Source organism: Pleurodeles waltl, chromosome 3_2, assembly GCF_031143425.1.
Source record: "Pleurodeles waltl isolate 20211129_DDA chromosome 3_2, aPleWal1.hap1.20221129, whole genome shotgun sequence".
NCBI classification, from domain to species: Eukaryota; Metazoa; Chordata; class Amphibia; order Caudata; family Salamandridae; genus Pleurodeles; species Pleurodeles waltl.
In genome coordinates, this window is record NC_090441.1 from 31,622,390 (window position 1) to 31,646,404 (window position 24,015).

At 49.0% G+C, this 24,015-nt stretch overlaps 1 protein-coding gene across 2 annotated transcripts in view; it reads left to right on the forward strand.

Moving 5' to 3' along the window:
- RABEP1 (rabaptin, RAB GTPase binding effector protein 1) overlaps positions 1-14,453 on the forward strand; it is a 749,444-nt gene extending 734,991 nt beyond the window's left edge. For both annotated transcript variants that reach the window (XM_069226667.1, XM_069226669.1), the window contains one exon: positions 13,858-14,453. In XM_069226667.1, coding sequence (XP_069082768.1) covers positions 13,858-13,959 — 102 coding nt within the window. In that variant the 3' untranslated portion in view covers positions 13,960-14,453. The remainder of the gene's footprint in view (positions 1-13,857) is intronic.
- Positions 14,454-24,015: the final 9,562 nt, after the last annotated feature.

Genomic DNA, 24,015 nt, shown 5'->3' on the forward strand with positions numbered 1-24,015 from the left:
GTGGTTTATATGTCCTGACAGTGAAATACTGCCAATTTCGTTTTCACTGTTGCAAGGTCTGTCTCTCTCTCATAGGATAATATGGGGGCTACATTTAAATATGATTAAAGTGTAGATTCCCCTAGAGAGTAGATGGACATGTGGAGTTTGGGATCCCTGAACTCACAATTTAAAAATACATCTTTTAGTAAAGTTGATTTTGAGATTGTGAGTTTGGAAATGCCACTTTTAGAAAGTGAGCATTTTCTTGTTTAAACCATTCTGTGACTCTGCCTTGTTTGTGGATTCCCTGTCTGGGTCAGTTTGACAGTTGGGTTGTTTTTCACCTCACACCAGACAGTGACACAAAGGGAGCTGGGGTGTAATCTGCATTTCCTGAGTAGCCATCTCTGCTAGGAGGGAGGGGTGGAGTGGTCACTCTCATCTGAAAGGACTGTGCCTGCCTCTGACAATGCTGTCTCCAACCCCCTGGTGTGTGTCTGAGGCCTTGCCTGGGCAAGGCAGGATTTCACAAGAAGGTGTGAGTCCCCTTTGAAGGAAGGTGACTTCAAAGACTAAAATGGGTATAAGAAGGGCACCCAAACTTACAAACTTTAGAAACACTTCTGGAATCAAGAGGAACCTCTGCCTGGAGAAGAGCTGATCGCTGAGGAACAAGTGCTGCCCTGCCTGTGACTGTGCTTTGTGGAGCTTTCCTGCAGTGCTGCTTCTGCCAGAGTAAGAGGGCAAAGACTGGACTTTGTGTGCCTTCCATCTTGAAGAAGAAATCTCCAAGGGCTTGATGTAGAGCTTGCCTCCTGTTGTTGAAGTCTCAGGGATAGCAAAGACTTCTTCCTGCCAGCACCTGGAGTCTCTGGAGAGACCCCTACTCTGCTCTGTGGTGCCCTTCCAGTTCCTGGGACCCTGAAAGGAGAGGCTGGCAGCCTAAGGACAAAAATACACGCACCGAGCGCCGTGCGGAGAAAAGATCGACGCGAATCCGATCGCGGCTGAGAAAACGACGCGACGCCGGTTCCGCAGCTGAGAAACGACGCCGCAGGAAACGCGACCGAAAAACCGACGCCCGGAGCAGGAGAAACGACGCGCAGCATCGCTGACGGAGGCTGAGAGATCGCACCCTGCGCCGCGGGACTTTCGGATCGTCGTGTGGCTGGCTTTTTCAACGCGCACTGCCGTGCCGAGTTGTTTTCGACGCACACAGCCGTGCAGGGTTACTTTCGACGCACACCGCCCGTGCGGGGTTATTTTTGACGCAAACCAGGTACATTTTCACGCTAGCAGCGCTAGTGTGGTGTTACAACTACCTAAAGACTCTTTTTATTTTAAACCTTTAAAAAATCATAACTTGACTTGTGTATGTTGGATTTTTGTCGTTTTGGTCTTGTTTTGTCTAGATAAATATTTCCTATTTTTCTAAACTGGTGTTGTGTCATTTTGTAGTGTTTTCATTAAGTTACTGTGTGTGTTGGTACAAATACTTTACGCCCAGCACTCTGAGGTTAAGCCTACTGCTCTGCCAAGCTACCAAGGGGGTAAGCAGGGGTTAGCTGAGGGTGATTCTCTTTTATCCTAACTAGAGTGAGGGTCCTTGCTTGAACAGGGGGTAACCTGACTGTCAACCAAAGACCCCATTTCTAACAATATCTCTTCTTTGTCTATTATAGCTGCAGTTTTGGAAAATGGTGGAAAGGTTGATGTGAGGAGTTTTGTCTCTCTAGAAGATTACTTGAGCCTCAAAATCTATGTTTTGACACCAAGATGAAGTATTATAGGTCTCATGGTTCCTGAAATATTACGTTATCACTGCAACACATACACCATTTAAAAAAATGTCATCCAGAGAAATTTGGTCCGGATCAGCAATGTCTGCCCAAGCTAAGTTACTTCTTTAATGATGCAAAAACAGAAATCAGAAATCTCTCGACAGCATTTTTTTTACGGAAGTATATCGGGGGACGGGATTATTAGTAAATGTATAAGCTGATAGAGACTTCTAGTTGCAGATTCCTTACCATAGAATTTTCCCCCAGGCGTCAGACTGGATCCGGAGATTTTTCTTCAAGCAATATCCTTGCACGTCAGTAGGTGGCGTTGGTCGACTCTGCAGGCGTCGTAGGCATCGTGGTCACCTTGATGATGTCTGGAGTAGTACATAGACGTCGCCCTCGCGCAGCGACGTCAGTTCTTTTCTTTCCGTGCCACATGCTAATCCAGAGAAGAGCTACCCTGGCCAATTTTTGGCCAATTTCAACTGTTTAGTTGAGTTTTTTCTGTGCGACTTTGGTGCGTCGCGGATGTCCCAAAAGGCCAGGTTCAAGCCTTGTGAGGACTGCCATCGGACGATGTCAGTGACAGATCCTCATTGCGTTTATCTTTGGTGCCTCGAGTGCGACCATGACGTGAAGTCGTGCTCCGAGTGTCGACCCATGCACCCAAAGGCTTTGAGGAAGCGGTCCCTAAAGCTCATGGCGGCCGGCACTCCACTCCCCATAGGTCCCGGTCTCGTTCGAGAGGAAGGTCTCGAGATCGGTCGCGGAGTCATCACCACTCATCTTCTTCTAAATCCTCGGAGAAGAAGAAGAAGAAATCGACGAAGTCCCATCGCTCTCCCGACTTCGCCCCGTCGCTCGGCCAACGCGACACAGAAAGAACGTCCACGCACTAGGCCTCCGTCCTCGGAGCCTGCGTCTGGGTCGGCTCCGTGCTTCCCCGAGTTTCCAGGAAACTAAAAGAGTTTTACGAGGCCATGTGCCTCATATTCGGGCAGGCCGACCACGATATGGCGCCTTTGGGCCCAAGGGGTTCAGCTGAGGGGCCTTCGGGTTCTGCACTGGCGGCTTCGGCCCCGGCCACCGAGGTCACCTCTGGATCCGTACGTGGATCGGCACCTGCGCCGGTCACACCCTTGAGACCTAGCCCGGCGCCGAGTCGATTATCTACGCTCCCGACATCAGTGGCGCCCACTATTGACGTTGACCCAATTCTTATCCCCGACGATTTAGAGTTGGAGCGGCGTCGGCCGTCGCCGCCTTCGGCTTCGATGGGGCTCATTCGCCCCAGTTTGGATTTGGACCCTTTTTCCTATGGGTATGAATATGGGGAGGAATAGGAGGGGTCTCTGGACCCTTATGAATACCAGGAAGGCCCTACTATGGACTGGGCACAGGAATTGGGTGAAGCCAGTGGTCTGAATACTTCTCCTGAATCTGGCATACTGTCTCCTCCTACTGTGGCTATGGCGGAGGGAGAAACTTATGGCATGGTCGTCAGTAGGGCAGCTGAGGTCCTTGGCCTTGAGCTTCCTACAGTAGAGGTCAGTTCTAATCTCCTGGCTGAGGTGCTTCAGCCTGGGGCTTCTACTTCAGAACCCCTTTTGCCATTTAATAAAGCCCTCACCGATGTCCTTTCAGGTACAGGGTCCAAACCCAACACTGTGGCTCCTGTGAATAGGACTATTGCACGCCATCATCGGCCCACACTGAACAACCCTAAATTCCTGTCCCAACACCCCACGCCTGAGAGTCTTGTTATCCAGGCTTCCTCTTCTTCAGGCGCGTTCCTTTACGCACCTCCGGATAGGGAATCTAAAAGGCTGGAAGTTTGGCAAGAAGTTATTTTGTTCCTCCAGTCTCACGCTGCGGTCTGTGACTGCTGCATGTCTTTTGGGCCGCTATACCCACTCTTTGTGGGATACGGTTGCGCAAGTCCTGCTGCAGTTACCGGAGGCGGCCTGTGCTATCGTCTCCCAAGCTGTGAAAATAGGAGAGACGCTGCAAAGTTCACAATCGGTTGTGGGCTGGATACGACCAACTCTCTAAGTCACCCCTCTAGAAGGCCTTACAGCTCTAAGGCAGGGTGCACTATACCACAGGTGAGGGCATATGTGCATGAGCACTATGCCCCTACAGTGTCTAAGCAAAACCTTAGACATTGTAAGTGCAGGGTAGCCATAAAGAGTATATGGTCTGGGAGTTTGTCAAACACAAAGCCACAGTTCCATAATGGCTACACTGAAATCTGGAAAGTTTGGTATCAAACTTTTCAGCACAATAAATGCACACTGATGCCAGTGTGGGATTTATTGTAAAATACACCCAGAGTGCATCTTAGAGATGCCCCCTGAATACGAGTCCAACTCCTAGTGTTAAGCTGACCAGTTTCTGCCAGCCTCCCACAACCAGACGAGTTTCTGGCCACATCAGGAGAGTGCCTTTGTCACTCTGTGGCCAGAAACAAAGCCTGTACTGGGTGGAGGTGCTTCTCTCCCCCTGCAGGAACTGTAATACCTGGCGGTGAGCCTCAAAGGCTCATACCTTTTGTTACAGCACCCCAGGGCATCCCAGCTAGTGGAGATGGCCGCCCCTCCGGCCACTGCCCCCACTTTTGGCGGCAAGGCTGGAGGAGATAATTAGAAAAACAAGGAGTCACCCACCAGTCAGGACAGCCCCTGAGGTGCCCTGAGCTGAGGTGACCCCTGCCTTTAGAAATCCTCCATCTTGAGATTGGAGGATTCCCCCAATAGGATTAGGGATGTGCTCCACCTCCCCCTCAGAGAGGAGGCACAAAGAGGGTGTAGCCAACCCTCCAGGACAGTAGCCATTGGCTACTGCCCTCCTGACCTAAACACCCCCCTAAATTCAGTATTTAGGGGCGACGCAGAACCCAGGAAAGGAGATTCCTGCAACCTATGCAAAGAAGGACTGCTGACCTGAAAGCCCTGCAGAGACGACGGAGACGACAACTGACTTGGCCCCAGCCCTACCGGCCTGTCTACAGACACCAAGAACCAGCACAGCGACGCATCTGACAGGGAGCAGCGACCTCTGAGGACTCAGAGGACTACCCTGAAACCGATGGACCAAGAAACTCCAGAGAACAGTGGCGCTGTTCACCAACAGCAACATTTTTGCAACTTTGAAACAACTTCTAAAGAACTCACTCTTCCCGTCGGAAGCGTGAGACTTCACCCTCTGCAGCTGATGCCTCCGGCTCGAGCTTCAATGAACCAACACTGCAGAGGGGACTCCCAGACGACTGCAACCTCGTGAGTAACCTGAGACAACCTTCCTGTACCTCCACACCGGCGCCTGCAGAGAGGATCCAGAGGCTCCCCCTGACCGCGACTGCCTGGAACAAGGAACCCGACTCCTGGACCAAGCACTGCACCCGCAGCCCCTAGGCCTGAAAGGAACCAACCTCCAGTACAGGCGGCCCTCTGCCTAGCCCAGTCGGTGGCTGGCCCGAGAAGCCCCCCTGTGCCCTCCCTGCATCGCCTCTAGGGACCCTCGGGCCCTTCCATTGCTTTCTATAGCAAACCCGATGCCAACTTTGCACACTGCACCCAGCCGCCCCATTGCCGCTGAGGGTGCGTTTTGTGTGCCTGTTTGTGTCGATTTCCCCACCCCCCCCATCCCCTCCCAGTGCTCTACAAAACCCCCCTGGTCTGCTCCCCAAGGATTCGGGTACTTTCCTGCCAGCAGCCCGAAACTGGAGCACCCCTGTTCTCCATAGGTGCCTATGTGTTTTGGGTCCTCCTTTGACCTCTGCACCGGACTGGCCCTGTGTGGCTGGTGTGGTAACTTTGAGGTTGCCTTGAACCCCCAAAGGTGGGCTGCCTATGCCCAGGAAACTGAACTTGTAAGTGCTTTACTTACCTCAGAAATTTAACCATACGTACCTCCCCCAGAAACTGTTGATTTTTGCAGTGTCCACTTTTAAAATAGCTTATTGCCATTTTAACCTATACTGTGTGTACTACTGCTTTAATTCAAAGTTCCTTACTTACCTGTGTGAATCTTGTGGTTCTAAAATAAATCAAGAAAATATATTTTTCTATATATAAATTATTGGCCTGGAGTTAAGTCTTTGAGTGGGTGTTCCTCATTTATTGCCTGTGTGTGTACAACAAATGCTGAACACTACCCTCTGATAAGCCTACTGCTCAACCTCACTACCACTAAATAGAGCATTAGCATTATCTAATGTTGCCCCTATCAACCCCTAAGGGGAACCCTTGGACTCTGTGCACACTATCTCACTTTGAGATAGTATATACAGAGCCAACTTCCTACAGCACCCATCTCTTCAGAAACGAAGCGGACTCTGCCTTGGAGAGATTCAAGGATTCCTGGCTACGGCTCAGTTCCTCGGTCTTTCCTCTGCCCCTCGCCCACCACAGTACGCTTTTCGCCCCTTTCGTGGACACGGAAGGGGCGCCCTGTTGCGTCCTCCACACAGCCACCGTGCCTCACACGCTGGTCAGCCTGTGTGTGGCCAGGACGCGGAATCCCACGTGGCCGTGGGACAGGGAACCAGAGGTCTGTCTGGTCCACCTTTGCCCCCGCTGCAGCCTCCAAACCCTCCTAGTCCGTCCCCTCACTCCCATCCAGTTGGTGGCAGGATTCACCATCACCTGCCCCACTGGGAACATATCACCACAGACGGGTGGGCTTTGCAGATCGTTCGAAAGGGCTACTCCCTCCCTTTCGAATCTGCTCCACTACCCATGCCACCATCTTTCAATCACCTTCCGTAGGATCATTTGGCGCTTCTCCGCCAGGAAGTCACGGCTCTTTTGGCCAAGGGAGCTATAGAAAAGGTCCCTGTGCCAGAAGTAGGTTGTGGTTATTATTCCTGCTACTTTCTGATACCAAAGAAGGACAAGGGCTTACGTCCTATCCTGGGCCTTTGGGACCTAAACTGCTTTCTCAAAAAGGAGAAATTTGAAATGCTCACCCTGGCTCAGGTGCTATCTGTCTTAGACCCAGGAGACTGGATGGTAGCGTTGGACTTGCTGGACGCTTATTTCCACAGCCCCATCCTGCCTACCCACAGACGTTACCTACGATTCGTGGTAGGTCACAAGCACTTTCAGTTTACCGTGCTCCCCTTCGGCCTTACCAGCGCACCTCGGGTGTTCACGAAAGTGATGGCGCCGGTTGCAGCTTATTTGCGCAGGTTTGGGGTTTCAGTCTCCACCTACCTTGACGACTGGCTGTTGAAGGCAGACTCAGCCCAGAAAGTCATCTCCCACCTTCAGACTTCGGCGAACCTCCTGCACACTCTGAGGTTCACTATCAACGTGCCGAAGTCGGGGCAGTTCTGGACACAGTGCAGTTTTGGACTTATCCTCCCGAAAAACGAGTCCAAGACATTCAGGCTATGATTCCGATCTTTCGGCCTTGGTCTTGGGTTTCAGTGAGAATGACTCTGAGGCTGCTGGGCCTCATGGCCTCCTGCATCCTGCTAGTAACACATGCCAGGTGGCATATGCAGGCTCTGCAGTGGGTCCGGAAGTTCCAGTGGATGCGGCATCAGGGTAATTTCTCTGACCTGGTCCAGATCTCAGAGGGAACTGCGAAAGACCTGCAGTGGTGGCTTTCGAATCCAAATTGGGTCCACGGCAGATCCCTCTCCCTTCCCCAACCAGATCTCTCTATAATGACAGATGCGTCACTTCCGAGTTGGGGTGGCCACATGGGAGAGGCGGAGACCAGAGGCCTCTGGTTTCAGGTGGAGTTGGGGCTCCATATCAATCTGCTGGAGCTCCGGGTGATCAGGCTTGCGTTGAAAGCATTCCTTCCCTCTCTCAAAGGGAAAGTAGTGCAGGTGTTCATGGACAATACAACCGTCATGTGGTACTCCAACAAACAGGGTGGAGTAGGGTCCTGGACCCTTTGTCAGGAGGCACTACGCCTCTGGACATGGCTGGAACATCGGGGCATTACCCTGATGGTTCAACATCTGGTGGGCTCCCTCAATGCCACAACGGACAAACTCAGCCATCGATGTACAGCCAGTCACGAATGGTGTCTCCATCCAGAGGTGGTGCAAGGTCTCTTTCAGCAGTGGGGAGAGCCTTGGTTAGATCTGTTCGCCTCTGCAGAGAACTTGCAATGTCAGCTGTTTTGCGTGTTGGAGTTTCCAAGGCGGCACTCGCTCGGAGACGCTTTTCGTCTCGAGTGGAACTCCAGCCTCCTTTACACTTTCCCACCTATCCATCTTCTGCCCAGAGTTCTCAAGAAAATCAGGAATGACGGGGCCCAAGTCATCTTGGTGGCTCCGGACTGTGCTTGAACAGTGTGGTATCCAGAGCTTTGAGCATGTCCATCAATCCTCCACTCAGACTGCCTCTTTGGGCGGATCTTCTGTCGCAGCAACAGGGGACGGTTCTTCGCCCGAACCTGTCCAACCTTCGCCTTCATGCGTTGAGATTGAGCGACAGCAGTTGACGGCTTTTGCCCTTCCACCCGAAGTCTGCAATGTTATCTTGCCAGCCAGGCGTCCATCAACTAAAACTGTATACGACTGTCGTTGGAATAAATTTGTGGCATGGTGTACCAACAAATCTGTTGATCCCCTTTCTGCCCTTCTGTGAGAGGTTCTTCTGTTAATTCTTTCTTTAGCCCAGCAGGGCTCTGCTTTGGGCACCCTTAACGAGTATTTATCTGCCATTTCGGCCTTTCTTAGGCTACCTGATCAGCCCTCACTCTTTAAATCTCCTAATGTGAGTAGATTCCTAAAAGGGCTCACCCATTTATTTCCTCCCACTCCATTCATCATGCCTCAGTGGGACCTGGATCTTGTATTTACTTATTTGATGTGTACCCCCTTTGAACCAATGCATAATTGTCCCTTGCGGCTGCTCACCTTCAAAACTCTTTCTAGTCGCTTTCACCTCTGCTCGCAGGGTGAGTGAGCTACAGGCCCTTTCCTCAAAACCTCCATACTTGTCTGTGCACCCTGACAAAGTGTGTTGCACACTAGGGCATCCTTCCTTCCTAAGGTGGTTACACCCTTTCATGTAGGCCAGTCTATCAGTTTGCCTACTTTCAAAGCACCCCCACATCCTTCCCATGAGGTGGAGAGACTCCACCACCTGGACCTAAAAAGAGCGTTGGTGTTCTCCCTCAATCGTATGAAAGATTTCCGGGTGGGCGATCAACTCTTCGTTGGATATGTGGGTGCGAAAAAAGGGAAGGCTGTGCAAAAGCGTACCATCTCTCAATGGGTGCTTCTTTGCATCAAAATGTGCTATGCTTTGGGCAAAAAGCAACCTCCTGAAGGCTTGCATGCTCATTCCACCAGAGCAACTGCTGCTTCCACTGCGTTAGCACTCTGAGTTACTGTCCTTGATATCTGCCAGGCCGCTTCGTGGGCGTCCCTGCACACGTTTGCTAAGCACCACTGCCTGGTGTAGGAAGTTGGCTCTGTATATACTATCTCAAAGTAAGAGATAGTGTGCACAGAGTCCAAGAGTTCGCCTTAAAGGCTGATAATGGCAAAATTAGATAAATCTAATGCTCTATTTTGTGGTAGTGTGGTCGAGCAGTAGGCTTATCAAAGGGTAGTGTTAAGCATTTGTTGTACACACACAGGCAATAAATGAGGAACACACACTCAAAGACTTAACTCCAGGCCAATAGTTTTTATGTAGAAAAATATATTTTCTTAATTTATTTTAGAACCACAAAATTCAAGAGTTTAAGTAAATACATAAAATGCAAGGTACTCCACAAAGGTAAGTAAGGAACTTTGAATTAGAGCTGTAACATACACAGTATAGATAAAAATGGCAATAAGCTAACTTAAAAGTGGACACAGTGCAAACATCAACAGTTCCTGTAGGAGGTAAGTAAGGTTAAGTTTCTGAGTAAGTAAAGCACTTACAAGTTCAGTCTACTGGGCATAGGCAGCCCACCGTTGGGGGTTCAAGGCAACCCCAAAATCACTGCACCAGCAACACAGGGCCGGTCAGGTGCAGAGGTCATAGGCGCCTATGGAGAACAGGGGTGCTCCGGTTCCGGTCTGCTGGCAGGTAAGTACCTGTGTCCTCAGGGAGCAGACCGGGGGGGTTTTGTAGAGCACTGGGGGAGATACAAACAGGCACACAAAACACACCCTCAGCGGAACAGGGGCAGCTGGGTGCAGTGTGCAAAGTTGGCGTCAGGTTTGCTATAGAAAGCGATGGAGGGACCCGGGGTCACATAGGCTTTGCAGGTAGGGCACAGTGGGGCTTCTCGGGCCAGCCACCGACTGGGCTAGGCAGAGGGCTGCTTGCTGGTCACTCCTGCACTGGAGGTTGGTTCCTCTTGGTCCTGAGGGCTGCGGGTGCAGTGCTTGGCCCAGGTGTAGGGTTCCTTGTTACCAGACAGTCACGGTCAAGGGGAGCCTCTGGATCCTCTCTGCAGGTGTCGCTGTGGGGGTACGGGGGGGTCATCTCAGGTTACCCACGAGTTCGCAGTCGCTTGGGAGTCCTCTCTGCAGTGTTGGTTCTCTGAAGCTAGAGCTGGGGGCATCGGGTGCAGTGTTTGAAGTCTCACGCTTCCAGCGGGAAGAGAGTTCTTTAAAAGTAGCTTCTTTGTTGCAAATATGTTGCTGTTGTTGAACAGTGCCGCTGTTCTCAGGAGTTTCTTGGTCCTTCGGGTTCGGGGCAGTCCTCTGAGTCCTCAGAGGTCGCTGGTCCCTGTCGGTTTCGTCACTGTGCAGGTTCTTGGAGTCTGGAGACAGGCCGGTAGGGCTGGGGCCAAGTCGGTTGTCATCTCTGTCATCTCTGCAGGGCTTTCAGGTCAGCAGTCCTTCTCCTTTGTGCAGGAATCTGATTTCCTGGGTTTAAGGTCGCCCCTAAATACTGAATTTAGGGGTGTTTTTAGGTCAGGGGGGCAGTAGCCAATGGCTACTGTCCCGGAGGGTGGCTACACCCTCTTTGTGCCTCCTCCCTGAGGGAAGGGGGCACATCCCTATTCCTGTTGGGGGGAATCCTCGAATCTCAAGATGGAGGATTTCTAAAGGCAGGGGTCACCTCGGCTCAGGACACCTTAGGGGCTGTCCTGACTGGTGGGTAACTCCTCCTTGTTTTTCTCATTATCCTCTCCTGCCTTGCTGCCAAAAGTGGGGGCAGTGGCCAGAGGGGCGGGCATCTCCACTAGCTGGGATGCTCTGGGGTGTTGTAACAAAAGGCATGAGCCATTGAGGCTCACCGCCAGGTGTTACAATTCATGCAGGGGGAGGTGAGAAGCACCTTCACCCATTGCAGTCTTTGTTTCTGTCCTCAGAGAGCACAAAGGCTCTCACCGCAGGGGGGCAGAAACTTGTCTCAGTGGCAGGCTAGCACAGACCAGTCAGTCCTGCACTGAAGGATTGGGTAAAATACAGGGGGCATCTTCTAAGTTGCCCTCTGTGTGCATTTTGTAATAAATCCAACACTGGCGTCAGTGTGGGTTTATAATTCTGAGAATTTTGATACCAACCCTCCCAGTATTCAGTGTAGCCATTATGGAGCTGTGGAGTTCGTTTTGACAAACTCCCAGACCATATACTTAGTATGGCCACACTGTACTTAAAATGTCTAAGAATTTACTTAAACACTGTAGGGGCATATTGCTCATGCAGCTATGCCCTCACCTGTGGTATAGTGCACCCTGCCTTAGGGCTGTAAGGCCTTAAGGCCTGCTAGAGGGGTGACTTACCTATGCCACAGGCAGTATTTGGTGTGCATGGCATTCTGAGGGGGATGCCATGTCTACTTTGCCTTTTTCTCCCAACCAATACACACAATCTGCAGTGGCAGTGTGCATGTGTTAGGTGAGGGGTCTCTTAGGGTGGCACAGTACATACTGCAGCCCTTAGGGACTTTCCCTGGTCACAGGACTCTTGGTACCACTGGTACCTTTTACAAGGGTCTTATCTGTGTGCCAGGGGTGAGCCAGTTGTGGAAAAAATGTTATATTTTTACTGAAAGAACACTGGTGCTGGGGCCTGGTTATCAGGGTCCCAGCACACTTCTTAGTCAAGTCAGCATCAATATCAGGCAAAAAGTAGGGGGTAACTGAACAGGGAGCCATTTTCCTACACCTGGACAGTCAGGTCCCTCCAGACGGCTATTTTGGTCGTTCGGTCCTACAGGACTTTCTAGTGTGATCTTGGTTCGCAGCCCACCACCGAGGATGGCATTGCTTGGGTGTCTATTCTAAGGTAAGGAATCTGCAACTAGAAGTCTCTATCAGATGTACAAGTTACTTACCTTCGGTAACTAAATATCTGGTAGAGACCTATTCTAGTTGCAGATTCCTTACCGCCCACCCATCCTCCCCGGTTGCGAACCGATTTCTAGGGATAGGGTTTCCCCCTTTCAGGTCCTTTAGTTCTGGTGCACCAAACTCAGTGTTCTTAGCGGCTCTGCGCTCTGGCGTGGAAAGTCGTTAAAAGAAACTGACGTCACTGCGTGAGGGCATCATCTTTGTACTACTCCGGACATCATCACGATGCCTGTAGAGTCGACCGACGCCACCTACCGACACGCAAAGCTATTGTGCGAAGAAAAATCTCCGATCAAGTCTGACGCCTGGAGGAATATTCTATGGTAAGGAATCTGCAAGTAGAATATGTCTCTACCAGATATTTCGTTACGGAAGGTAAGTAACTTGTACTTCACTATGGGTGCTCCTTTATATGGTGACAAGTGAGATACATGTAAAAGATGCTGGTGGTTTACATGTCTAGTATTTAAGCATTTGGGGTTTATATAGCGGAATTACATACACTGTAAATGAAATCTGTTAAGTACACATCTGCATTGAAAACTTGAAAGGCATAAAAAGTCAGGGGAGTCAGAATATTTTCAGGCAAGTTTTAGATCTAGTAAGAAGTTACAGAGCACATGCACTAAAATATTATGGCGATGTGATGTAAGGCCTGTCCTGAAGGAAACCAATAACTATTCATCCTCCAGTAGTGTGACTCTTATGGGTCTGAAAGCAGTATCCTAGCCCCTACATCCGATTCACTAGGCTTGGTAATCATGGCGGTTCATCCTCAGCACTGCCGGCAGCCATCACAACTTTAGAGAGCAACAAGATTGGTCAAGTACCTGTAGCCACCGCTGCCAGGCTTGTGTCATGTATGCATCTGAAAAGACCATACGTCAGAGAAGAGTTCTATTAAACACAGATGTATTACACATAGTGTGTTAAGGATAGCGACATAAAGTGGCTGACGCCTTTTTTCACGGATCAGCACACAGGAGCAATAGAAAATAAACCTGGCTGCAGACAGACTCTTGATTAAAAAGCCACTACCTATTTTCACACCTGCACATCTGTTTGTTCACTTTTTTGTAAATAACATGGTTAAGTAATGAGTTAATCTTACACAGTTTACGGATCGGTTTAACTTTGCTAAATATATTAACTGTCACTAGAAACAAAATATTCATTGGAGTACATCATTTTTTAATTTATGGAATGTTTTCAAATAGTCTTATTTGCCATGGAACCTTCACCGCCTCACACTTCTGAAGCGGATCTCTTAATTTATGTGGTCTATTTTACCTTCGGGTATATTTTATTGGACATGTTTGCTAGGCAAAAGTACTTTCATTGTTGTATAACAAATAAAAAATGTGCATCATTTATTAAAAACATACGATATGTAATGTTTCAGAAATACAAAACGAGACATGACTTTCTTGTATCTTTATGGAGACATAGTGGCTATTAGAAATGTCTTATTGGTCGTCATTGTATATTTTTTTTTAAATCGACGGTGATAAAATAACCATCTGGTAAATATATAAATACTCCCTTTTTAGATGTCTTTAATATGACTCCATCTGAACATTTTATGCGGGTTAGCAGTTTTGGTAGTTGAAGTTTACGGCCCTGACTGCTGTGTTAGTTTACCACTGGCACACAGGATTTTTGTCAAGTGTAGGCCTGTAGACCTAGGAACAGGTCATCAAAGATGGTATGTCTGACTCTTTTCAGCACATCGAGGTCCACTGCTTTATTAAATATAGATACGTATTATCTGCTTCCATGTGGCGATCCCGAACACTCAGTGTCCTCTGTTCACTTGCAGGTGCAGTTGGAGAAGATTCGACAAGCAGAGTCCTTAGAGAGAATACGTGCGATCCTGAATGACACAAACCTGACTGACATTAACCAGCTGCCTGAGACATGACACCCTGGCAGCAGGGCTCAAGAACTGTTCGGGTTTTTTTTTTAACTCTCATCTCTGTCGCAACATTAACTATTATTTAACTCTAACTGAAAGAGTAAATGCTGCAAGATACATAAAAAGGGATCAACGACTATTAGATTGGACGGAAGGGCGGCGAGGAGGGTAGAATTTGTAGAGTGAGGCGAATCTAATTGCTGTTGTGTCGAACTCCTTCCTGAAGGGAACACTAAATGTATGATGTCCTCTGCCAGAGAACTGTCTCTCGCCTAATGAAGTTTGTGCGTTTATTTGGCCAGCTTCTTCAAATATATTCATTCGTAATCAAGTTTTTGTTCTGCTGCTGCTAACAGAATATTTCTGTTAAACACGAGATGTGGTTAATGTACCTGTTTGGTTTAAGCTAGTAGTGCTGTGTTTAGCGAGCGATCAGTCGGAGCCATGTATAGTATACTGTACGAATATTTTATATTAAAATAATCTGAATTTATTAACAAGCCATCGATCTTATTTCTGGCTGTAAGTTAAGAGATGTTGCATGGCTGTCTCCCTTTGACATTTCTGGGAGCCATCTTAATACCTATTTATCTGGGTTGTATTATTTATTCATCAAAACAACCAATGTAAACTAATCTAAGAAAGGACATATAATAATTAATATTGAAGTTACAATATCCACATTTTTTTGTATTTAGATATTGTTAATATGAATCAGTGTTTTCAAATTGTATGGTATGTGATTGTATATACTGTAAAAACTGCACAGTTTGTCTCTTTTTGGCAGTTAATGAAGACTATTATGATGGTTTGTTTAGTAAACTGTAATTCTTCAACAGTAGTAAATGTTGTCACTCCTTAGGCTGTAAATGTTAGACTTATCAGCTAAAAAAAAAAACTCATCTGCTAGGTCTCAACATTACCATACTGGCTATCAGTTGAGCAGGAGGGACTTGGAGATACTAACAACTCCTGTTCGTTTAACGGGGATTTTGGAACTTGATCTACTATTTCCTAGAAGTGGTGTTGCTTCTGAGTGTGTACAAGTTCACATAAATAACAGCAGCTCCGTGGATATATTGGACTTAATAATTTAGTGCTTTCCAAGCAGATCCTTCTCTGTTCAAAACCAAATTGCAGATCTCCCATTACATCGCTTAGCAATGATGATTAACATGACCCTTACCTCAACAGGGCGCAAAAGAAGTGGAAATGCCTGAGCCTAATGTCATTCTTGCTATCATTAACCATAAGATAATTAGGAAATTAACAAAACAAGGATCCTATAATGTTTCCAAGGCATTACAGCTGAAGTGCTTGATTAGGGGTTCAGGATTCCAAAGTCACTGTCTTCCTGTTAGGTGGTTTGCTTGGCATTTTTTTACATTTCATGTCTTAAGCACTCTGTTGAACGTCAAGCTCTCAAAGTTTCCAGATCTTCTCTCCCAAAATTCAGTCACTTTTAAGTATTTGTTTGTACAACTAAGCGACATGAAGTGGGAATTTCTTTCTATGTATGCTACTAAAAGCAGACTGCCCACCTTTTAAATCTTCTCAGGCACCAGACTGAAGCCTGTAAACATTGCTATATCTCCTGCTCACTAGTAGGTGGCACCATTGGCCTCTATCATGACTTCATTCCGCCTTCGAAAATGGTGACACTGAGACGCACATAGGCTCCACCCCGTGCGTTGAAGTTTACTCTTTTTCCATGCTCTTGAACATGGATCCATTAACATTTGTTTGGATTTTACAGAATTCTTCAAGACCTTATTAGCAGTGGTGGCCGGTAGTTTTAGGGGTGAGGACGAGACAGACAGACAGACACACACACTCACACTCACTCTCTCACTCTCTCACTCTCTCTCTCTCACACACTCTCTCTCTCTCACACACTCTCTCTCTCTCTCACACTCTCTCTCTCACACTCTCTCTCACACACTCTCTCTCTCTCTCACACTCTCTCTCTCTCTCACACTCTCTCTCTCTCTCACACTCTCTCTCACTCTCACACTCTCTCTCACTCTCTCTCTCTCCCACACTCACTCACTCTCATTTACACTCATTCATTCGCTCGCCCGCACACACACACACACATCCATTCGCAACACTCATTACCAAATATTCAAACATACACCCAGGGCCGGCTTTAGGACTGGTGGCGCCCTGTGCGACAGTTTAATTTGGTGCCCCCCAACCCATGACCTCCTTCTCGGTTTCACTCACTACCACTCGGCAAATGTGCCCCCCATCTCTCCATCGCTCCACTCTCACATACATTCATGTGTTTTAAAGCTCTTGTAATGGCTGCCTTTACTAATCCACTCAGCTATCCACATAAAATATGGGGGCATATTTAAGAGCCCCTAGCACCATTATAACGCCACATTAGCGTCATTTTCTTTACGCTAATGTGGTGTTAGAAGGCCAATAATGCTGTGTCATATTTACAAAGTGGTGCAATGCATGCATTGCGCCACTTAGTATCATTTGCGCTACATTATGCCTGCGCCAGGCATAAAGTATGCAAAGGTGGCATTCCCCCATTGGGGGGGGGGGGGTTTGCAAAAAAATGGTTCAAAGAAATCTGACACATTTCTTTGCACCATTTTTTTCTGGCACTTTTAATGCCTGCTCAGAGCACGTGTTAAAAGGAGGCTTCTGTTGGTTACAGTGGGCCTCTGGGTGCTTTGCAGGATTAGCACCAACATTTTGTATGGTAATCCTGCAAATCGCCGGACTATCATAAAAAATTCTGACACTAGTCCCCTAACTACTGCCATGGTGCGCTGTATTTTAAATGCAGTGCACACATGGTGGCGTTAGGGTGGCACTAAAGGGGTCAAGAAAAGTGACACAGCAGTATGTGCAGCGCCACTTTTTTTCAAATATGCCCCGTAGGGGCATATTTAAGAGCCCAGAGTGCCATTCTAATGCCACATTAGTGTAATTGTTTTGACGCTAATGTGGCGTTAGAAGGCCAAAAACGTTGTGCCATGTTTACAAAGTCGCACAATGCATGCATTGCGCCATATTTACAAAGTGGCGCAATGCATGCATTGCGTCACTTAGTAACCCTTTGTGCTACATTATGCCGTGCCAGGCATAATGTATGCAAATGGGGCATCTGCCCGTTGGGGGTGGGGGGAATCTTGGGGGGTGGCAAAAATATTATGCAAAGAAATCTGTCCACTTTTCTTAAATATGCCTCATAGTTATGTTTTTTGCAGCAGGGACATTAACCCTCTATGCTACTTTATGTTGAGTCAAAGCTGCCACTAGGCAAAACTCCCATTTCTCTCCCTAGCAGGAACATTAATCACAAGAGGTATCTTGACATTTTAATTGTTTCCTGAAGGCTGGACGCACAAGGAACTTTTCAACAGGTGCTTTTAAATCACAAGTTTCAGAAGTTATTGCTAAACAGCACCACCCCGCCCCCCCCCCCCCACCCCCCCACCCCTGAGGTCAGCGTCCAGTGTGGCCGCACCGCTCGCACTGCCCAAAAGCCAGCCCTACATTCACCCATGCACACACCAAACATTCATAAAAAAAAAAAACACACACACTTTTACCTGCAGCTCAACCTTGGAGATCTCAGGAGGGTTGGGACTGCTGCCTTCCCTCATTAATTGACCTTAGATCAACCCATGAGGAAATCCAGCAGTCCCAAACTCGTCACAGAGTGGAATGGGTTCAGTGAGACTGCTGACCCCACCCCACTCTGTGACGATGTGTCACTGATTGACACTCTGCCCTGGGCACTTCAGGGCTTAAAGCTGGAGCGCCCAGGTTCAAGACACTAGCCCTAGTCACAGAGAGTAGGGCCTCGAGGACCTTTGCTGAGTTGAAGAGGTCACACCCACAGGAGCTGTGACCTTCTTAGTTCACCTCAAGCAGCCAGGACCCTGCGCAAATTGTGCATGTCTAGGTCCTGACTGCCTGACCCGAAAATGAAGTGTGTCTGTCAGGCTGACCTTTGATCTTCTTGATGGGACAAGGCGAGGGGGTGTGGCTGCTTAGTCCCAAAGGATGGGCCATGGCTGATTACCAGGCAATGTGCATGAGGTCTCCCCACACCTCCCTGCCCCACTTCAGCCCCCCAAATGACAGGTTTTAAGCCAAGCCGATGTCATTCACAGACCTGCATGACATCTGCCTTTCTTGCCTCAGCACCAAACTTTACTCCTTCAACAAATGCGCCCTGTTGCATCCAAAGGCCAACAGGTAGCAGAAAGCTATGTGTTGAGCACAAAAAGGAAGTCTTGTCACATAGACCTCGACAAGCAAGGTGACTCCTAATTACTTCCCTTACTGCTCCTCTGACTAAGGAATTCAATAATGTTCATACTTTTGGCAAAAGTGTTTTCTTCAACTAATCTAGCTCTAGGTCTCTGTACACTGTTTACCTCTTGGGCTTATACACATACACCCACTGGGACTTAGCAAGCAACAGATTGCCCGCCAAACTTCTGGTGCAGGACTGACCAGTCTGTGCCAGCCTGCCACTTCCAGACGAGTTTCTGACCACATGAGGTGAGAGCCTTTGTGCTCTCTGTGGCTAGAAACAAAGCCAGCAACTCCCCATGCAGGAATTGTAACACCTGGCGGTGAGCCTCAAAGGCTCAGGCCTCTTGTTGCAGTGCCCCAGGGCACTCCAGCTAGTGGAGATGCCCGCCCAGGACAAAGCCCCACTTTTGGTGTCAACTCCGGTGGGAAAATTAGGAAAAATAAGGAGTGACCATTTCAGCTGGGACCACCTCTAAGGTGCCCAGAGCTGAAGTGACCCCCCTCCTTGCAAAATCCTTCATCTTGGTTTGGAGGACAGGGACCAATAGGGTCAGGTGGGTGTCCCCCCCCCCTCCCCAAAGGTAGTGGACATCGGAAGGGTGTAGTCACTCTCGGGGACAGTAGGCATTGGCTATTGCTCTCTGACCCCTGTTACACCCCTAAAATCCAGGACTTAAGGGTAGCTACTAGCTTGTCAGATTACTGTTGACCTCAAGAAGGCTACATGAAGAAATAAGGATGACTGCTAAGCTGACCTCCAACAGAGAAGAATGAAGACACCAACTGATTTGGCCCCATCCCTGCGGGCCTTTCTCCGGCTACTCAAGCCCTGTTACAAAAAGGCAATGCATCCTGCAGGACCAGAGACCTCTTAAAAGCCTCAAGAGGACAGCCTGCACACCAGAGGACCAAGATCTCCTGTGGACAGTGGTCCTGCCCAGAAAGAAACTCCAGCAAAGGACTCCAGAACTGCCCCAGATCCATGAGTCCTGCCCACTCTGCACCTGATGCCCACATTCAGTGTCCAGGTGGCCCACCGGTCCAGAGCAGGTCCCCAGGCAATTCTGACCAAGTGTTCACCCTGGGTTGACCCCTCCTGGCCAACACGATGCCTGCATCTTAAATCCAGAGGGTCCCCCTGACCGCAAGAGAACAGGAAGAAGATTTCCTTAGCCCCCCCTAGCCTTGGGGAATCTGATCACTGGTCCAGCAACGTTCAGCAGGCGGCCCTCCTCCTTGTCCACCCTGTGATTTTCCCGAACCAGCCCCCTGGGCCTAGCCTGCAGCATCTTTGAGACCCCAAGGTTCCTCCCATTGAAAAGTATTGGGAGCCCAATGATGTGTTTGCATCGGCTGCCCATGCGCCGCTGATGGTGTGTGTTTGGTGCTGGCCCGTAGCCCCCCCACGGTGCTCACCTAAACCCTCCAGGTCTACCCTCCGAACACGCGGGTCCTTAGCCTGCAAGCAGGCCTTATTCTGAGTGTCCCCAGTTTCCATTGAATCCCATTGTAAATCTTGCAGCAACCTTGCTCTATGCACTCGGCCGGCCCCCTGTTGCTGGTGGTGTGTGTTTGGGGTTAACTTGAACCCCAACCTATGGCCATACTAACCCCCCAGAGCCTGGAACTGTAAGTGTTGTACTTACCTCAAAATTACTTTTCTTCCCCCCTAGAACTCGCTTTAAAAATTGCACTGTCAACTTTTAAAACAGATATTTGCTATTTTCTTGAAAACGGTTTAACTTGCCAAATTAATACAAAGAAGTATTGATACATATGTTTGATAGTTATTTGCAAATATAATTACCTGCAATATGAATCTTGTGGTTCTACAAGTAAAGTAACAAACATATTTTTGCTAGATAAAAACCATTGGCCTAGAGTTAGTCATTGAGTGTGTGCTTCCGTAATTGCCTGTGTGTGTACAACAAATGCTTTGCAACACCCTCTGATAAGCCTAACTGCTCGACCACACTACCACAAAAAAGAGCATTTGTATTATCTACTTTAGCCTCTCTTAAGCCTCTGGGGAATCTCTGGACTCTGTACACACTATGGTGGTCATTATGAACATGACGGTCTGGACCGCCACGCCGGCGGTCATTACCGCCAGCAGCATAGCGGCCCAGACCTCCATATTCTGAACATAGTAGTGAACTGGCTTCAAAGCAGCCAGTTCACTACCACCCACTGCCAGGCCATTGTCTACCACCGGGCCGACTGTGAGCACATTCGGTACAGTGGTGGAGGCAGGACAGGCAGTGAGATTACAATCCCTATTCCACCAGGGATTCCCTGGCAAATTACCCCGCCAGGGAATCCCTGGCGTAATACATAGGGGTGACAGGAATAATCATTCCTGTCACCTGTATGTGACATGCCTGGCCCCTACTACACCTACTCACCCCCCCAAGCTCCTAGAAGAGCCCCTGAACCCCAAAAACTGACCCCCAACCCTCCACCCCCAAAACACCATGCAGGTCCCCTCACCCCGACCCTCACCATCCCCTACTCCTACATACAGGTCTCCCCAAACCCCAACCCCCCACATCCACATTCACCCATTCACGGACTTGCATATCTGCACCCAGATACACATCCCCCCCCCCCCACATACACCCACGCACACACCCATGCAGCCACACACTCACACACCGCCCACCTTCTCTCTCCGACAGCACTTATCCGTTGCGCAGCTCCGGAAGGGAACGGGCTTCCTGGATGCTGCTCCGTCACCATCGGCACCTCTCCACACACCGCCATGCCTAAAACTGCTTCATAATAGTTGTGGCAGTGTAGGGAGTAACATGGCGGTGAGGGTGGAGCAGCATCCACCCCCGCCAGCGACCGCCAGCATGGCGCATGACAGGCCATGTTCCTAATGAGGGCTATATCTAATTTTTGATACAGCATATACAAAGCTAGCTTCCTACATTGTTGGATCAGCGGTGGGGTTTACGACTTTGCATTTGCTGGACTACTCAGCCAATACCTGATCACACGACTAAATTCCAAAATTGCCTTTAGTAACTTATTTTTGAATTAGGCAATTGTTTTCTAAATTTTCCTGCTAGGGCCTTGGTTAAGCCATCTGTAGCAATTCCTTTTTAGATTTAAAAGTTACTCTAGTTAGGGGTAAGTAACTAGAGGTAGGTTTTTAGTTCCTACAAGTAGTTCCCAACTTTACTAACCTAATAAGCACCTCAGAGGATATGGTTGTGGAGGTCAACGTCGACCCTTACCTCCATCTGGGGATGGGAGAGTTAAGGTCCCTCTGCAGAAAAAAAAAAAAATGAAAACAGGTTCCAACCCTACCAAGGTCAAGCTCCAGAAGCTCATGCAAGAGAATACAAGGGAACACCCTACTGAGGAGGAAGATCTCCCCTCACATAGGGAAGATGGACCCCTATACACTGAGGCCAGAGACCCCAAACCTGGTGCAACCAGAAGATTGGTAGTGCCTCAGCAGTTTAGCAAGTTTATCCTAACTTTGGACGTTGAAATCCCTCTAGCTGGGCATCTGGGGCAAACAAAAACTTGGAATAGGCTTGTCAGCCATTTCTAGTGGCACAGTATGTCCCAGAAGGTGAAGGGGTTTTGTAACTACTGTGTCACCTGTCAAACTCATGGTAAGGAAGGTGGCCATCCAAAGGCCACCTTCATTCCACTTCCTGTGGTGGGATTGTTCCCACCAGATATCCTGGAACAATTCCCCATAGGTCTATAACAGCCCCTGCAGTAGCCAAGGCCCTGATTGGTATATTTACAAGGGTAGGGTTTCCTAAGGAAGTGGTTACTGACAGGGGTACAAACTTCATGTCAGCTTACCTAAAACACATGTGGAATGCGTGTTTGGGTGTCTTATAAGCTCACCACACCATACCATTCACAACCCAGTGGATTTGTTGAGCGATCCAACACTGTGAAGGGCATGAGCATGGGGCTCCCTGAAAAACACAAATGGAGATGGGATGTCCTCCTGCCATGGTTGCACAAGTACTGCCACAGGCCCCGGAGGAGGTCCGGGCCATTCTTACCCAAGCTGTTGCTGATGGGAGGGAGGCAGCTAAGTTTACAATCAGATGTGGGCTGGACACGACCGACTCACTGGGCAGATCGGTTGCATCGACGGTGGCCTTGAGGCGCCACGCCCGGTTTAGGACGTCTGACTTTTCTGGGGATGTCCAATCTACCCTTATGGACATGCCCTTTGATGCTACTTGTCTATTCGTAGACAAAGCAGACTCTGCCCTTGTGTGCTTCAAGGTTTCTCATGCTACAGTCATGTCCTTGGACCTCGCAGTTGCCCCTCGACCCCTTCAGTCTGCTTTTCACCCCTTTCTTGGCCACTTTGATGCCTGTTCCTCTCCAGCCATGCTGCCCAGCCTCTGTGTGACCGGGTACGTGAAAGCCACCGTCCTCGTGGATCAGGGAGCCAGCAGTCCAGCCAGTCCAACCTCCCCTCCACCCACCTCCCAGCAGTTGCCTTCAAACCTTCCTAGTCTGGCAATTCCCTATCAGGGACCGATTGAAGGCAGGATTCACCATCACCTGCTCTACTGGCAGGCCATCACATCAGACAGGTGGGTTTTTCAAATAGTCCGAAAAGGCTACTCCTTCCCCTTTGAGACTACCCCGCCATCTATGCCACCATCCTATGATCGGATGACAGAGAATCACTTGATGAAACTTCTCCATGAGGAGGTTATGGCTTTCTTGGCCAAGGGAGCCATAGAGGGTCCCTGTTCCAGAAATAGGTTGTGGTTGTTATTCCCGCTACTTTCTGATAACTAAAAACGGACAACGGCCTGCACCCTATCCTAGATGTTCGGTCCCTCAATCTTTTCCTCAAAAAGGAGAAGTTCAAAATGCTCACTCTGACTCAGGTCTTATCTGCCCTGGACCCAGGAGACTCGTTGGTAGTGTTGGACTTGCAGTACGCTTATTTTCACATCCCCGTCCTGTCTGCCCAGGGCAGTTACTTGCAGTTCACTGTGGGCCCTGAGCACTTTCAGTTCTCTGTGCTCTCCTTTGGCCTTACCAGTGCCCCTCAGGTGTTCACCAAGGTGATGGCTGCAGCTCATTTATGCAGGTTAGGGGTTTCAGTCTTCCCCTATCTCGACAACTGGCTGGAAGGTGAACTTGCCCCAGGCTGTCTCACACCTTCACACTACAGCAGACCTCCTGAATTTGCTGGAGTTCATTATAAGCGTGCCAAAGTGACAACTGGCACCCTCTCTGCCTCCCCCTACTTCATCAGAGCCGTTCTGGACGCAGTGCAGTTTGGGGTTTATCCTCCTGAGTGGTGAGGCCAGGATATTCAGGCTTGATACCAATATTTCAGCCTCTATCCTGGATTTTGGTGAGAGTGACTCTTAGGCTGCTGGGCCAGATGGCATTTGCGGGCTCTGCAGTGGGACCTGATGTTCCAGTGGGTGTAGCTTCAGGGGAATCTCTCTGACATGGTCCAGATCTCATAGGGAATTGCCCAAGATCTGCACTGGTGGATAACAAACCACGATTGGGTCATAGGCAGATCCCTCTTCCATCCCCGACTGAATCCAGATGCGGCACTCCTGGGATAGGGTGGCCACCTGGGAGAGGTGGAGATCAGAGGCATCAGGTTTGTGGCAGGGTCAGGAGTCCACATCAACCTTTTGGAGCTCCAGGCATTCAGACTGGCATCGATAGCACTTCTTCCCTCTCTCAAAGGGAAAGTAGTGCTGGTGTTCATGGACAATGCCACCACTATGTGGTATTGCAACAAGCAGG